The 17,327-nt window shown below is 40.2% G+C and overlaps 2 protein-coding genes across 3 annotated transcripts; one reads left to right on the top strand and one right to left on the bottom strand.

Annotated features, from left to right (window-relative positions):
* Positions 1-439: 439 nt before the first annotated feature.
* On the bottom strand, positions 440-10,231 carry zbtb2b (zinc finger and BTB domain containing 2b). Its single transcript, XM_071479351.1, has 3 exons — positions 9,806-10,231; positions 5,751-5,931; positions 440-5,203 (listed from the first exon to the last, which is right to left on the bottom strand). The coding sequence occupies exons 2-3, from the start codon at positions 5,921-5,923 to the stop codon at positions 3,787-3,789; spliced, it is 1,590 nt and encodes a 529-aa protein (XP_071335452.1). The 5' UTR covers positions 5,924-5,931; positions 9,806-10,231; the 3' UTR covers positions 440-3,786.
* Positions 10,232-10,278: 47 nt separating this feature from the next.
* Positions 10,279-17,063, top strand: armt1 (acidic residue methyltransferase 1). Of its 2 annotated transcripts, none has more exons than XM_071479353.1 (5): positions 10,279-12,741; positions 14,028-14,133; positions 14,264-14,505; positions 14,646-14,811; positions 15,359-17,063. In XM_071479353.1, the coding sequence occupies exons 3-5, from the start codon at positions 14,309-14,311 to the stop codon at positions 16,139-16,141; spliced, it is 1,146 nt and encodes a 381-aa protein (XP_071335454.1). In that variant the 5' UTR covers positions 10,279-12,741; positions 14,028-14,133; positions 14,264-14,308; the 3' UTR covers positions 16,142-17,063. The 2 variants fall into 2 exon arrangements, with proteins under 2 accessions (XP_071335454.1, XP_071335453.1); XM_071479352.1 differs by lacking the exon at positions 10,279-12,741 and adding an exon at positions 12,776-13,693.
* The last annotated feature ends 264 nt before the right edge of the window (positions 17,064-17,327 follow it).

Below are 17,327 nucleotides of genomic sequence, written 5' to 3' on the forward strand. Positions count from 1 at the left end.
CATTACATAACATAATCAATGCTATTTTCCTCTGGGGCAAAGATGACTCCATCCCTTCCCACCACCACTATTTAGCATTTATAATCAGTGTATAAACCTTCAATAAATAGCTGTTTATGACACACTATAATGTAGCCATAAATGCTTATTAATGCATTTGTCAATATCTATAACTCCTCCTGCTGGCATCCAGAATTGGTGCTTGGTGCAAAACAGATATGATTGATGATAAAGTAAATCATAGTTATAATAATGTGTGTCTTCATAGGTGATGTAATAATTGTTGACAAACACTGTCAAACAAATGTCCTCATATTGCTTATAGCAACATTATCATGTGTTATAAACTGTTTAATTAAGTGTTATCAGCCTAACATGAATAAGAAATAACTCCTGATGCTGTTGTGTTGAGGTTAAGACAAGACAAAAACATCCACAATTATAAAAACACGTTTTTATTGTTCATTCTTCACTGAAAAAAACAAACAAACAAAAAAAAAGTATGTTTGTACAGAAAATTACTCACATTCCTGAGAACACAGACTGATCACAGTAGATGTCAGATGGGCACTCGAGAGTGGGATTATTTTGTGTATCATGGGTTAGGGTCTTCACTGGTCTGGAAATTATCATTTTGAATAACAACAGTGGACAGAAAAGACAATGTCAAACTTCTCATCTTCCTGAGATACTGAGACGTTTAAACACACACACACACATACACAACCATTAAGTTAACTGGTGTTGCAGAGGAACAACTACAACTTGAACTGAGGAAGGATTTAAACTTTTCATGAAGCACATATTTCTGTGTATCACTTGAGCTCTGAGAAATGAATGTCAGTAGTACAGCATTTCAATTTCCAAGACAAGACACAAACAAAAATCCTTCCGTGTTAGTCAAAACCAAACACTAGATTAAATTCACAGACATTTGTGTTTTTATGTGAACTAAAATGTGACGGCATATTGATTTCTATTCAAAAGGTCATATAATTGGCAACCACGTGACAACATTAAAATATCACTGTTCAAATTAGATAGATTTCCCCTTGACTTCAGACCTGAGTAGACAGTGAAGAAAAACAGCTCCATCTAGCCAAACACTGGGCTTACTGCATCAAAGCAACATCTGTTTTCTGATTCTTACCATAGTGGGATTTAAAGTAGAAAAAAAACAAAAAAAACTAAATCCAACTTAAAACTAATTTCAGCTGGGCCTCATCCTCACTGTCCCAAAATGTGAAAATGGCTCAAAATAAAAAACTGAAAAGAAAAAGACAATGCATATTAAACATACTAGGGATGGGCATTTTTTCCCACTAAAAACAATTACAAGATGGAAAACAGGTCAATTAATCAAACAAAGACTACATTTAAAATATTTTTTAAAATGCACATTCATGAGCTCTTGTAAGTTATGTTCCAAATTGTATCATTAAATCTTGTGAATTGCTAAACTGGTCTTGATGATGATTACTGCTGTGTCAGGCAGTGGGATGACAAGATACTCAAATTATGGTGCCTCATAGAAAATGTACATGTTTTTGTAAGCTTAGGAATTGGATAAATTGGAAAGATCCCAAATAATGTATTGGGACTCACACTCTCTGGGAAAAAGGCAACTTTGTAGAAGTTAATATAATACAGTATAGACTCCATTTCCTACTGGAACAAACAATAATCATATTGAGACAGTTTTAAAGGCCTATCTCCAGTAAACTGTGAAAATAAAAGAAAATAAAAGTCTTCCTATATGTCAAGTTATCCTGGCAATCCGTTTATTCAGTTAAATCACAGGTTTGCAACAGAGAAATCAAAGCTCACTGATATTGTTAAAATTATATTACTGAAGCTGTATTATCACACTTGACATGATAAATTATATAACTGCCTTATCACTTTGATGCTTCACATTTATTGGACATATGCAAATATTTTTCACAATTTGCCGTCATCAGTAGTACACAGAAAATGTTCTGGTTATCCCAGAGAATTGATGTTGCTGTTATAATAAAGAGCACCTTTTCTGTTATATTTCCATTTAGTGTCCAGACAGTCTGGTACATAGAGATATCACCCTGTTATTATATTTCTTGCAAACATATTCTTTTAAAAGGCAACTCTGTGTCACAATGTCACACTTGCCTGAGTGAAAGAGTCAAACTCTTAACCTCTAACTCAGACAAGTTTTAATCCCACTCACATTTTTTTAATTTTTGTTTTCTTAAAAAAATGACTACTTTTGCAACCTCTACTTATATTTTCTGATTTGAACAAATCAAAGAACAAATTTAAATGTCAGAAGGTCTACAATATTATTAATCTACAATACAGAGAAAATGTTTCCCTTTGCACAAAATCAATCAGGTTAGCAATTAGTATAAACTTGGCAATGGTTAAGGGGATATAAAATCGTGTTTAACCTTTATAACATATTTTTAAAAGCTCATACAATGATAATTAAGCTCAGATTTCACTTAACATCTTGAAGAAATTAAAAATTAAATCCATCATGCCCATCCCTAATACATAAACTTTTGTTAAACCAAATTTATTTCTATTTTGACAGCTATTTGTCTACTAATATGTATACACCTTTGCAATATAATGTATTCTTTGTAAATATAGCGCTGTATATAAAATTAGAAAAGCATGTCAAACAAAATTTAAGGGCTTTTAGGAGTAGATTCAAGCAACTTATAACACAGACAAAATGTACAATATTGTACAGGACAACCTCCTATGAAGGTATGTGTGTCTGGATGGAACATATTGCTTCTTCAGTCAGTAACCAAAGAGTTATACAACATAAGTAAAAAATGAGAAATTAAAAAAAAAAAAAAAAAAAAAAAAAAATCAAAGTGGCACAGCTGTAAACACAATGACCGTTCTTGCTTGTGATGTGACCAATTCCTGGTCTCTTCTAAGTCTCACTATTGATGAGCAATTGTGCTTTAATATGATATCAGACAGGGATCATTACCACACTTATCTTAACAAAACATATCATACACAGCTAAATGGTTGCAGAGAAGGGAGCAATTAATGGTCATTACATTACACTTCAAGATTCTGCTGAGCCAAAACATAAATGGAAGACGAATGTACTTTCCTGCTTATCGGGCTCAAAAAAAAAAAAGAAAAGAGCACAGATTGTCTCAGGTCTGAATATTCTATGTGCTTTTAGCTGGAATTATAACCTGTACCTGATCTGCAGAGTCAGCCCCTCACTTACGACCATGCAGAAACAGGCTGTTCGTAGTTTCCTCTTCTGTTCCTCAGACTTGGCACAGCCAGCTCATCTCACAACAAGCTGAGCCCTCCGGAACTGTCTCAGCTTCCTCTTCCTTTTTACACTGAAAGTTTGCATGTGCAGCCTCACCACAATGGTGACTCTTAAAAAAACATGTGGCGCAGACTGACATGTGAGTCTAATACCAATGTACACCAATAATAAAATGATGAGATGAAACAAGGTAATAGTCACTGCCACTCCCTCGTTGGTATTTAACTTGTTAATGTTAATTTTATTTGCTTTTCTAATGATGTTGGTTTGAACTCCTGAGAGCTATGGGCTATTTACTTTAAACATACTTTAAACATTTTGTCATACACTGGATCCAAAAAAAAAATCCAAAATACTGTACTCAAAAACAAAACAAAAAAAATTACGCAGACTGAGAATCTCCAACATACATACCCTGACTAATTTCAGCTTAAGTATTAACCATAATTTAGAAAATAAACATACAAGTTAAAAAGGACAGAAACACAGTTTTGGCATCACTCTACAAGGATCTCCTCAGTCTTTATGGGTTCTAGTGGGGTGCCAGAGTTGGACAAATCAGAGCCTTCATCTTTGGGAAACTCTTCACGCTGGAGCAGCATCCCTGCCCCTGTGTTTCCCTGCAGTCCCACCAACCCCCCTTGGGTGAAGCACAGGTGTTTGATCACCTCATTGGGACTGGAGAAGGTGGTCGCACAAATGTTACACTTGTAAGGTTTCGACGAGCCCAAGAACATTGCCTCCATCTGGCTGCTGTCGTCGCCTGCAGTGCACAGCTCCATGCTCTGTCGATCCACCATGGTGTAGGTGTCGGCTCCCTGGTTCAGGCACACGTGGCGGGCTGCCTGGTTGGCCCGGCAGAAGCTTTTGCCACAAGCGCTGCATTTGAAGGGCTTTCCTGTGTGGATGTACATGTGTTCGCGCCAGTGGCTCTTCTGAATGAACTTGCGCCCACAGGTGGAGCACTCATACTTCCGTCGCTTCACTTCCCGGTCCAAGTCGGCACTCTCCAGGTTGTCGATGTCCGCAATGTCTGATGGAGGTGGTGTGTCTGCCTGAGAATTTAATCCCCCTAATCCCCAGTTGGATGTGGACACCTCTGCTCGTGGTGAGTCCGAGTTGGTCCCTGAAACAGGTGTTTGCTCGCTGTCACTGATTATCTCGACTGCTGTAGTGGCAGCCGAGGTACTTGACCCTTGCTTGCTTCCCTTAAGGACCCCCTCTACCTCTAGCACACTCTGTTCTACAGTCATGACAGGTGAGAGTGCATTACTGGGCTCAGTCGGGGTCTGCAGAAGACCCTGGGTGTGCTGCAGCAGGTGCTCTCTCAGCAGGCATCTCTGGTTGAATCGGGTCCTGCACAGATGACAGGAGTAATGCTTCCTAAAGGAGGAACTCCTCTTCATGATGCTGGGCTTTACATGGAGGATGGCAGTGGCTGAGGAACCGCCTGCACTTAGCAAGTCGGTTGCCCCTTCCTCAGCTGTAGGCTTAGTGCCACTTGTTGAGGCCTCCCCGTCCGGGGGTGAGGAAGCTAGCTTGGACGCTAAGGAGTTTGCGCATGAAGCCGTGGCAGCTGGCGTGGATGGATACTTTCCCTCTGAGATGAGCTGCTCGACGTCGAAGGGTGAGGAGAGCTGCCGTCGAGTGGGCAGTCGGGCAGACAGTGCCACCTGTTGGTCTGAGATCTGGATGCCATAGAGGGAGGTGGAGAGGTTGATACTGTGCTCAGGGTGTGAATACACTGACTGGCTGGCCTCCTGCAATAGTGGATAGGCATGCAGGAATCTGACCCCCTGCTCCAGCCGCGCAGGGTCTATCAGCTGGGGTGCAAGTTTGCCTGTGTACATCAGGTTGAGTAGGTAGCTGAAGATATCCGGCTGTATGTCAGCAGCCTTCAAGCGCACACAGTCACTGAAAAACAAACATATAATAGTTAACTCATGATAAGTGACGTGGTTTGATAATGTTAGGCAATGTTGTGTATTATCAGTAGCAGCACTGCTTGATTCAGGTTTCAGCTATCAATATAAAAGGACAATACAGAGATGTAATTGTTCCTCTTGACTATATGAAGAAATTTTAAAGACGTTACTGGTCATAGCCAATAAATCTGTTTGGATGCAGTGAGCTCAGCGGGGGAACCATCACACATTGTCAGGAAAACACATATGTTTTGCACTTAATGCCCTCACAGACCCTCTAATTTGTCACCTCAATCTGATCCACTGATTTGAACAATGACATTAGTTGTGGGTCATCACACTAAAAAGATTTAGATACAGTCCAGTGCTCAAGTACAGAGAAAAGGGTCCTTCTGTGTTTTACAACATGAGAACAAGTCAGTGTTATTTCAACATGTTACCTGGAAGTTTTGGCATCAGAATTTGGTGCTAGGTAAATTTTCTGACTTGATGCTGAGCCTGAGTCTGATATCAGTGTTGCTACATTCCTCCTGTACCTGTCCTGGTGAATGAAGAGCATTCGGAAGTAGTTGGAGAAGGCAGCAAGGACGGCTTTGTGAGCTTTGAAGAAGACATCTCCTATAGCCACGGTGCAGTCACACAGGAAGCCAAACTCCCTCTGAGCGTTAAGCTGCTGCAGCAGGATAAGACCATGGTTGGCCAACTCCATTCTTCAACCTGCACAAAGACGAACAGAGACAGACAGACACATACACACACACGCAGCAATGAGTTTCCTGTCTGGAAGGAGACCAGGGTTTATTGTGACCACAGACAGTCAGGCTGACAGGGGTGATCTAACGACCTTGTAAAGGCTAACTCTACACAACAGCAAAGAATTATTTTGTGACACCAGAGACAATTTGCCTCGCACAAACCACACAGAAAAATTTCAATTAATTGTGTGGGTCTGAAAAACTAAAACATGTTGGTCTGTTTTGTTAATTGCATTGTAATGGTGAGTATTTGGACAAGTTTTGCAGTGTCAAGAGTTGCAACAAGTTATTTGTAAATTCAAGTTTTTCCATTCCATTTCCATTAGACATGGAAAATATGAAAACTATGAACAGCATTTTTTTTTTAAATAGATGACAACCACAGTCATCCAGCTGCTTCCTGTGCAGATTGCCTTAATAGTTTTAAGACCATCTTAGTTCCCTATTGACCTCCTATAACAATTTACAGACTATAATTCTCACATAATCCCTGAAATGGAATAATACTAAGCCTTATAAATATAACAAGCAATAAGCAAATGTGTAACTATCAAATTTCTAGCACAAGATTATGGTGCCAAAGGTACTGGGGAAAAAAATCTATTCTATGTACACTTCTAATGTGTCATTTGCTCCTCCTGCTTTTAATAGTAACTTCAGTTGACGTCAGCATCAGGATCTTACAGTAGCTGAGCACCAGAGGATGGCCACCAAACGTCAGTGAGAGACCCTGAAAGCAGTAAGTAAATAAGGCAGTTCAGTATCTCTGCAGTTCTTGTCTCTGCACTGAAATCTTTGAGGAAACACCACATTGCATGACTTGGTTCTGATGAAGCCCAGATCCTCCAAACTCAGTCTCAATGTTGCAGAACTCCACGATTTCTGGCTACCAATGACATGGGTGCCGTTGACCTCAAAGGTCACTGAGGACCATGAGAGCTTCGGGCCATCACATGATCAGAGTTATGGGTGTCGGCACACATTCCTAAGGCAGAACTGGTTTTACCCCCTTCCAGTGGAGAAAGGGAAAAAGCCCCATCGGCAGTGTGAATCTCCTTTCTGCAACACTTTCTCCACCCCAAAGAAATGTATAATGACAAAAGACGCTGAATACTTCATCAGCCAATTTAGCCCTGATAGATCAGAATTCAGCAAATCTGTGTAACTCCACTGTGTATAAAAAAACTCAAAAAGCCCCCTACACATATGTATTTCATCAAGAGAGGTCAGAGTGCAAAGATGCTGGCACTGCAGCACTCCAGGAAAAGGCTAGGTTGCTGCATCTTGTGCAAGGGGGGGGGGTACAACAACATCAGGCACTAAATATATACACTACCAACCATGCTCTAGTGCCTCACAACTTCAATATACATTCAGTTGCCAATTTATTAGACACACCTATGTACATAATGCACTCTAATGCAACAATTCTGCGATAAATCCCACCTTCATAAAAGGCATAATGTTCACTCTGTTTCCCTTTGTTGAAACTGTTTTAGACAGGTTTTGATTCATTAATTGTTCATTTTCGAGGCTGAGGTTTGTGGTACTGTTGAACTGTATTGTGTCACAATAGGAGAGGCTTATAATATTTTGTTCACTCCATCTATATCAATGAGGATAAACAGAATTATTGCTGAAATGACTACTTGATTAATCAACAGTTTTTTTTTAACTTAAACAACCATATTCACAATTTTGGTTTATATAAGTTATAATGATAATAAAAAAGATAACAGTTGTATTGGTTAGAATAAACAGAGTTACAGATTAGAAAAAACACAATCAAGTAAAACCAAATACCAACCATAATACCCCACCACCGCAACCCACCACTACTATTGGTGCAGCCTGTTGAGCTCTCGGTACGTTACAATGTAACAAGTCTCATTTTTCATTTCATGCAGATCCCCTGGGGTACTTTCAAGTCATCGGTGTGGGAACATTTTGCTTCCCCAATAAAAAAAAAATTAAAAAAAAACTTGAGGTATGAACATACTGTGGTTCAAAAATCAAGCCAAACTGTGGATCTAGAGAATCGTGACACACCTACGAAATACCTCTCAACACAAGACAATACAATTGAACAGTATCAACAAAGGCTGAACCAAGACCTCTCTAAAACAGTTTAAACAAAAACTTAACATTATACCCTTCTTGACAGTAGGATTTATGCAGGACTGTTTGTTTTATCCACAGTATGTGTACCTAATAAACTGGCAACTGAGTGCAGCCCCCTCATCCCTTCCCTCCATCATCCTACTATATGACAGACAATATACATTTTCATTAAATGACTGGTTCATGTTTTCTGTTGCTACAGCTTCATCACAACTCACTAGAGCTGCAGCAGCTCTTGAAGATAAATAATGTTAATTGAATTATGGCAAGTTGCGCATATGTAATGCACTTTAAATTTTGATCAGGTTTTCAGCTTTTAAAACCACAACATGTGAAAGCAGCAACAATACAACATCACAAAAACAGTTGCTATATGTCTGTTGATAGACAAATTGATTAACCTGCTGATTATTTCAGCTCTAATAGCCATCTCTATGTTTTTTAAGTTGATCACAGGATAGTTGTTTGGACAGCATATTCCACAATGACTTTTATTGCTGGAATTACATTGTCCAAGAAAGGCTTTAGTTTAGTGCTACCCCAGAAACCATGGTTTGCCTGCAAGTCAGCCACAGAGAATCCAACATGGTGGTTGTAAAGGTCTTTTCAGTTTTTGGCAAAAATATTATTAATATGTGCCTGACTGCCAAAATTTGGTAATAGGTGAGATCTGGTATTTTACCACTAGCTGTGGAAACAAGATGGTATGTTGGAGGAAGAAAAGGGATTTGTACAATGTGCTGAATTAATAATATAGAAAATTAGTTTGTTTCCTATTGTGCTTTTTATTTGAAACTGTGCAAAACTCTGAGATAAAAATAGACAGGCCTACTGATTTTGTAAATATAGATGATGTGCAAAGACTGAGGTTCACATAAGACAGATATGTATCTTATCAAACCTGATAAGCCAGTTATCAGAATTCCCTGTTCTTTCCTGTATATGAATGTTATCTATATTTAGTTCTGTTTCAGTACTTAAAATGTAACTTTTTTCCCAATCATTTGTTTTTGTCTATGTGTTTCCGGAGGATGTATGTTTTGCATGACCGCGGAGTCTTGAAATCCCGTGTGTTCTGCCAGATGTTTGGCAAGACAGAGATAAAAAAAAACAAACAACAACAACAAGACATAAAAAATATTATTATCCGGCCAAAATATGAACCAGTAAGTTGACCACAGAACCATGTGTTAATCAATACTAACTTGTTTGCAACAATAAAGCACCGCCCCTGATGTGATGTAGACACGTGGACCAGTTACTTCCGTAGTGAAATTTTTCTGTTATTCACCGCTAAACTGCTCGTGAGCGAAGCCTGATACAGAAATAAAACAATAAATTAAAAAAAAGAATATAAAACTGCAGCTAAGTACATAAAGGCTTCAACAGGGGGGGCACACACCAAAAAAAAAAAAAAAAAAAAAAAAAAAAAAAAAAGTCCTCACCGACTCCTGCTTCGGGTCTCTGTCGGTTGCTGCTGCTGCTAACGCGAGAAAACGGACACGCAAACACGCACGCCGGCGCGCCCACGCAACACACACACACGCATGTAGCGAGAAGCGAGAGACGCAAGGGGGATGGGGCTGGTCACGAACGCGTCTCTTTTAACTTCTACCGTGACAATTACACTCAGCCGAAACGTACGCAAGTAAGACAAATAACGCAACACAGCAAAGTGAAGGAGTGGGTGAGTGTGGAGCTTTAAGCAGACGTACCTGCACTCGGCTTAATTCCGCGGAGTTTGCCGTGTCGCCGTTGTTTGTTTGTTACCGGGGGACTCGTCCGTCCTCTCTGGTCTCACAGCAGCTTGTACTGTTCCTTGCAAACGCTGCATTCGTTGGCGGCGGAGAGGGTCGTCCGTCGGTGTTTTCCGGTTAGGGGTTTTACGTTACAATCACATGACTGTGGGTAAAAACCAACCAAAAAAAAAAAAAAAAAACAGCCGTTGTAAAAAAAAAAAAAAAAAAAAAAATCCGTTGAGCAAAGGGGCGGTTGAGTTAACGTTAATTTCCCGCACTGTGTAACCGTCGAGAGATCAACCCCTGCTAGCCAGCTTTTGACAGCCGGTTGGGTCGAACATAAACGGCTAACAGCTACGTTGACTTACAGTGTCGTAGTTAATCATTGTGTCCCTGCCGTTAACGACACGTTAAACAAAACAAAAAAAAACAAACAACAAAGTGTTGTCCCCGGTCGACTCTCACTGAAATAACTCTGCTTGCCCGCAGTCGTTTCACATTTGCGTTTGCTACTGACGCTTCAAAGTTTGTGTTGTTAGAGATTAGAAGTTTTAAAAGGAAGTACGCAAATTAATGCTAGCAGCTACTTAGCCACATTTAAAATATCTTCATGCCTATATCAAAACGAGGCTTATTAAAACACCCATAACCAAGGGATGATAAGGTACGTGATTATAAAATGACTTCTCCCCTTTTTACTCCTTTATAACTAAGTAACACAAAAGATGTGATACAAGGAGATAAAACAAAATACATAACCACCATTAATTAAAGACAAAAATAAATTTTTATCATTTCTGAAAACTACTTTAGTGAGGCTGGGCTTTGATTCTGTTTGACACCATAATTTCAGTAACTCTGATGTGAAAATCATATCAAATTATAAAACATAGTAAGTTTATTTATATATCACAATTTATAATTTTCAACTGTTATGGACTTTATGACACAAAATAGTGAATACAGATTCAACCCACATTTCACCATTTATACCAGACCATACTGCTCATTGGTAAATACTGGTTTGTAGTTTGTATGTGTCCCTGTAAATAAATGATTGTTGTTGTCAGTTTGCTGTGTGGGCTGTCCTCATGTGATTCTTTAATTTGTGACGCTATTGTCTAAGTACATACTACAAAGAGTGCAAACTATGGCAGACAGAGCTATCTGTTGCCAACATCTACATAGGAAAACAAACTTTTCACTCAATGGCTGCTACTGTAAGCAACACCATTGTATAGTAACCTGAGTTCACCCTTGCACACCACACCCAAGCAATGTCAGACCTGCATGAACCCCAAGTTGTAAACAGTATCATGAACCTCATCTAGGTTGAATAACATTTAACAACCCAGTAACACCAACAGCAAACACAATTTTTCTGACTCATCGCTTCTGTGTTAAAGAAGTAATTACTCCAGCTTGTTGCAGTCTCTGGGAAATCAGTTTTTGAACATAAAGAGTAGAGTAAAGGGACGAAGTGGAGATCTTGGAAATTGATTTCAACCACACATTGCTTGTGCAGGGGCACAGGACATGTATGACCTTTTCACAAATGCACTTTGGAGTTACATCAATATTTTGTCATCAGTGAGTTGGTGGATGTTGTCCCAGCGTAAACACCACTTTTTTTTTACAGACCTGTCATTACAGAGTTGCATTTCAGCCTTAGGACAGGGAGTCCACAGAAGGACCAGACTAAGGAAGTTGTAGCTCTCTGAAAAAGCTTGTTGGGCAGGCAGAGAATGGGAGGAGGGTCTGTAAAAAGAGATGGAAGACATGGGAGGGGACAGAGATGTCTATGAAACAGGGCATGAGGATCTAAGAGTCTCTGTCCAGTCAACAAACAACACTAGCTAAATCTTTGCCCAACATTGCTGAAACTAATTAACTAATAAAAACCTAGGCCTGTGGGAGAACAAAATGTTTCACAAACAAAACATTGATTGAGGCAAGTAGTAGAGCAGTAGTAGAGGGTAATGACAGCAAAACAAAGGCATGTTTACTTTGCTAAAAGGCCCACAGCAGGGGATTATTGAAAGAAGCAGATAACCCCAGCATCTCATTGTTTTTCACCATTAAAATCAATACATTGTAGTCAGTAGGTTTGTATGATAATGTATGCACGCCTGTCTGCCCCTATTCATATGGCTCAGTTACGTTTTTTTTAATTTATATATTTTTATATTTTTTCCATTTTTTTGACTTCTGCTCAGAACAGCTTATTCAAAGAGATGCAGACTGGACTTTCACATGACTGCCCTGCCACTGATTTTCACTAAATCGATTTTTCCTGCAACGATGCATTTTTAAAACCAGCATCACAATCTGCATGAAATTGCTTAAAACGTTAAAAAAAAAAAAAAAGATTTGCGTCTGATTTGGCCGATCCTGACATCAGTGCATATTTCCAAGCGAGTTTCACACAACAAATGAAATACTCCGTAAGCCAGCTGTTGCACGACTGCGCGGCGAGCTGAAACACCTGTTTAAACAGGACCTTTAACGTTAACTGCCGCCCTCCCCCACTCCGTCCATGGCCTGTTTTGAAACCGGAGTGGTGAGTCAATCCTCTCTCGGTTTGGAAAAACAGATCCGGCCAGGCTGGGGCCCGGCGGGGGGATGGGAGGCCTGCGGTGGATGAACACCGGAGGTGGACGCAGCTGGACTCCCACTCCCAAGGACCCCACATCCTGACAACGGCCCGCGGTGTTCCCATAGTGACCGGGGCTGATCTGAGGGAGGAAAAAGACACCGCCAGAATTAACTATTATGCGTATTTTTTCCAGCCTAGTAATCGTGGGTGCAGCCAATCAATTGGTCATGTTCTTCAAAGGGAGAATCGAGAGCTGAGAGGCCGTCCTGGTTCCCAACCCCAACCCTTGCTGCCTGTGCTGCCATTTTGTCGTGGGGTAGGCCTGCTTGAGGGTGTTTTATTCTTTTATTTTGGTTTTAGGGCTTCACATTGGAAGTTAGGAGTGGAAAATGATTAGCAAAATAAATCTTTACCAACCATTTTGAAAAGAAAATAGGTACAAGCTGTACATATAGATCAATGTAATTTGATACAAAGAGTATTATAACGTACATCATAAACTTGGGCTATGTTAAACACAAAAATGTCTCCATCATGCTGTACACATTATCCTGTACGCCCACATTCATTATTCACACAGCAGGGACTCTCTAGAGACATGTTTTCCTTTACCAAAATCATACTCCACCCCTCCTTTTCCCGCCAAAAGGCCTTGTGGGCATGGGGGTAGGGGGTCCGAGGGTTGATAGGGCAAATCAATGTCTCCATGGCGACCGTTGCCTTGGACAACGAGGGATGCTCGGGGTGCTGCGGCAAATGCCATGCGCAATGCAGCACTCTTTGATCCACCTCAGAGAAGACCCACTTTTAAGTCTTTAAGACTAAAACTACAGGGAATCAGTAACAAGAAATTAAAAGCGGCGTGGTTCAGCATCTTTTTAAAATATTACGGCAGTTAGAGCAGGCATGGGCATGGGACAAACCACATGCCGACATTGCAGTTTACATAATAACCGCTAGATGGTAGCATCGCGTCCCACATAAAGTCGTCTACAGGGAACCAGGAAAGAAATATTAAAATGTAAAATATTCGCTGGAAGAAACAGAGGAAGTTGAGCATGATGTAATCAGATTTTCTAGGTCACTTCCAGAGAAAAATAAACGTTTCACGCCACCTTCAAGCCTCAAGGATACCTCTTAGACTTTGCTCTTGTCCTGGAAATTTTATCGATAAAGTTTGAATTCGGACTGACTCCCACTGCTGCAATCATGGCGGTCGATCAAACTGTGCACGGAGTTCCTCCTTCACTATCTGCGAAAGTGGTCGGGTATGTTTGCAGCTGATTTAACTACTTTGTCACGACGTTAAATAATATGTTCAAGTACAGTGCTGTATCAAAACGGCCTTTTCACGTTATGACTGTCGTGCTGAAATCAGCTGTAGCATTAGCTCATTGCTAACAGGCTTAGTAAACTTAAAGCCAATGTTATTTGTTAACGGCACCGTTCTGCTTGCAAGTAGCATTTTTGCAGCCGAAAGGTTTTTCAAAGTAATGGATAACTAACACCTTGCTAATTAGCTGGCTAGCTTACTTGTGCATGCACCTGCCCCAGTTGTGGCAGGTTGGCTGTGTGACATTAAATGATATCGTTTCTCTGCAGGTCATTTGCTTATTTGACTGTAAAAGACAGATTGCCTACCATCCTGACTAAAGTCATAGACACAATACATCGCAACAAAAACAAGTTCTTTGAAGAATATGGAGAGGTAAGGATTGTTTTAGATTAGGCTCATTCGAGTTCCTTTCTTGACAGCCGGGCAACATCCGGAATTATCAGGCACGTTTGGTAATTTGAATTTGGCCTTGCTTGTGTGTTTCCTCTTTAATTTCATGCAGGAGGGTATCCAGGCAGAGAAGCAAACAATATCTCTGCTGTCTAAGATGAGGAATGAGCTGCAAACTGATAAGCCAGTACTAGCACTGACAGACGGCCTGCAAGACACAGAGTCCTGGAACCAGTACCTGCAGAGACACCAGGGATTGCACGGAGACCAGGAGTCTGTCAGCTGGTTCAAGTCTCCATGGCTTTATGTGGAGTGTTACATGTACCGCAGGATACAGGAGGCCCTCTGGCTCAAGTGAGAAGCAATTTACACCTTTTAAGGGGATCTGTTGCTCTTCTGATCCTTTGGAGAAATACATTCACCCTTCTGTATTCCTTCATATTGTGCTGTATTTCTCCTCCAGTCATGATTTTTTATTTCTGTTTTTATTGCAGTCCTCCCATCAGTGACTATGATGTCTTTAATGAGGGAAAGACTCAGAGCTTTTTTGAGTCTCAGCAGGCTGTAATGACCTTGTGTACATACTTGGAGGGCATCAATAAAGGCATGGAAGAACTGTCTAAGAATCAGCTGCTTGAGTTTTTCAACAAACTACTACTGGTCAGTATCTTCAACACCCTCTTAATACTTCACAGTCAAATGAAAAGTTGAATTAGTGACCTATGAATGAATCGGTAAAAACAAATTCGTGCATCCATTTGTTTTCTATACTTTCTATTCCACTCAGATTGAATAGGTAATCAGGTTTAACTTCATTCCTTTATTTAAAAGCTTTATATTTTATAATCAAGCCAAATGGTGATGGTGAAAACAGGCCTCCCATGCATCCATGTGGGGATCAGAGGCAAGACATAATATGATACACCACTTATCTGTCATGCTATTAGGCTCAAGGTTTTCATCAAGTCGTCAACTTTAGCGCATCAGTCTGACTGATGCATGCTACCATATAGCATGTCGGGGTAGATTAGTACTGAGTTAAAGATGTGTAGTTCCTCACAGGTATTGTGGATTATCACTTGAAGTATGTAGAATCCAGTGTGACACTCCTAAGCAGTCTTTAAACAAAACAAATTTAAATGTTCTATATATTATTCAACATAAGATGATTATTGGACATTCATATTTATTATTGGACTCTTCCCAGGTTTCTCTGTGGGGGAACAAGTGTGACCTGTCTATCTCTGCTGGCCAAGAGAACTCACAGAAGACCAGTCCAATAGATTCCCTCAGCAGCCTGCAACCCTTCATCTTGGTAGATGACTCTAACATGGTTTGGTCAACTCTTATTTCCGCCCAAAAGCCAGCACAATCAGGGAAAATCACTGCAGGCAGAGTGGACATTGTACTCGACAATGCTGGCTTTGAGTTAGTCACAGACTTGGTCTTAGCAGATTTCCTGGTTTCCTCTGGCCTCGCTCGTGAGATTCATTTTCACGGCAAATCCTTCCCATGGTTTGTCTCTGACGTCACAGCTAACGATTTTCAGTGGACTATCCGGCAGACCATGGCAGCCAATCACAAGTGGATGTCCAAGAGTGGTGTCCAGTGGCAGAGTTACTTGAAAGAGGGTGTGTGGTCCTATCATGACCATCCTTTCTGGACACAGCCCCATGAATTCTGTGACATGGCAGCTGATGCCCCAGACCTGTACGCAACCCTGCAGGGCGCAGACCTGGTGCTGTTTAAGGGTGATCTGAACTACAGGAAGCTGACTGGGGACAGAGACTGGGACCACACAGTGGGCTTTGGCTCTGCCCTACGAGGTTTTGGGCCTGCGCCTCTGTGTAGCCTGAGGACTCTCAAGGCCAACGTTCAGGTCGGTCTGCAGCCGGGCCAAGGGGAGAAGCTCACCTCTCAAGATCCAGACTGGATGACCAGTGGCAAGTACGCTATCATTCAGTTCTACAGCCCAAAGTCAGAACAGTAAGACTGACCACAGGATCTCACCGGGAAGATGTGGATTCATAAGAAGTACCATAAGCAGGAGATATCTTTAAGCCATAAGACCATTAAGTTAAAAGAATTTGTGAAATGGTGTCTTTGTTCCTCATCATCGGTTAGCACTTCATCATGTTTGATACAGAAATGCACGATAACAAAATAAAAAAAAATATTTTCAATACTGATTTGTACCATCTCATACTTAAAACACTAACACTTTTTAAATCAAAATGTTTCTCCATGATTTGAACACAGTTAATTACGGTGAGAATTTATCCTCAGAGGTTAAGTAGGTAATCAAGGTTGCTTCTTTTTTTTTTTTTTAATTACAAATAGCTTATGTGTTGTGCACATTGTATTAAGTCATAATGTTTACAGACTAACGTAGATGCTTTTAACAATTATTGAGTTGAAATAGACTAAGAATTGGGCATAAATCTGTCCTAGAGCAGCAGTACATGAGTTCTTGCATGCACTTGAGGAGAGTGATGATAAATGTAATATACATTTATTTTTATTTTAATTACATTCAGCTCAGGTTGTTTTACTGTTGCTCTCAGTGTGAATGATATGCATGCTTAAAAAATGCAGACAGCTTATTGAAATGAGGCAGATCATAACATCATTTGATAACCACTTTCCTCAGTTTGAAAGTTGGTAGACTGTTATTGGGGCAGTGTAACAATAGTGACGACATGTACTTGTTCTGTTTTAAATGGCAACCCAGACCTCTGTATCTTCATAGATAAAAGTGAATATCTCTGTGCACACTGTTATGTCATCTAAATCCTCATTGTCTGTTTCAGTAACTTAAGAGGTGATCTTAACTGGATTCTTCTCAGTGCTGCTGGTGGAAGTCATAACTTCCATGAATGGGTTTGATTTAATAAAGAACTGCAATGACTGGTCTTCTTTTTCATTATTTTACAAGCATGAGAAATGGAAAATGTTGGTAATGACTTAATTTTGCAGCATTATCTTTCCATGAATATCTCTTTGTGCAAAGCCTTGAAAGGTGGCATTTTTATCGAGTGTATACATCCAGGCATTTTAATGGTCTCAATCAACATGTGTAGCAACAGTATTTTATCTACACACATATGCAGCTAAATATTGTAAACCAGTTTACCTATAAACTGTGAGCAAATGCATCTGTAAACACTAAAAATAAT

This window comes from Trachinotus anak, unplaced genomic scaffold (assembly GCF_046630095.1).
Source record: "Trachinotus anak isolate AG129_WGS33_773 ecotype Australia unplaced genomic scaffold, CSIRO_AGI_Tana_v1 ptg000005l, whole genome shotgun sequence".
NCBI classification, from domain to species: domain Eukaryota; kingdom Metazoa; phylum Chordata; class Actinopteri; order Carangiformes; family Carangidae; genus Trachinotus; species Trachinotus anak.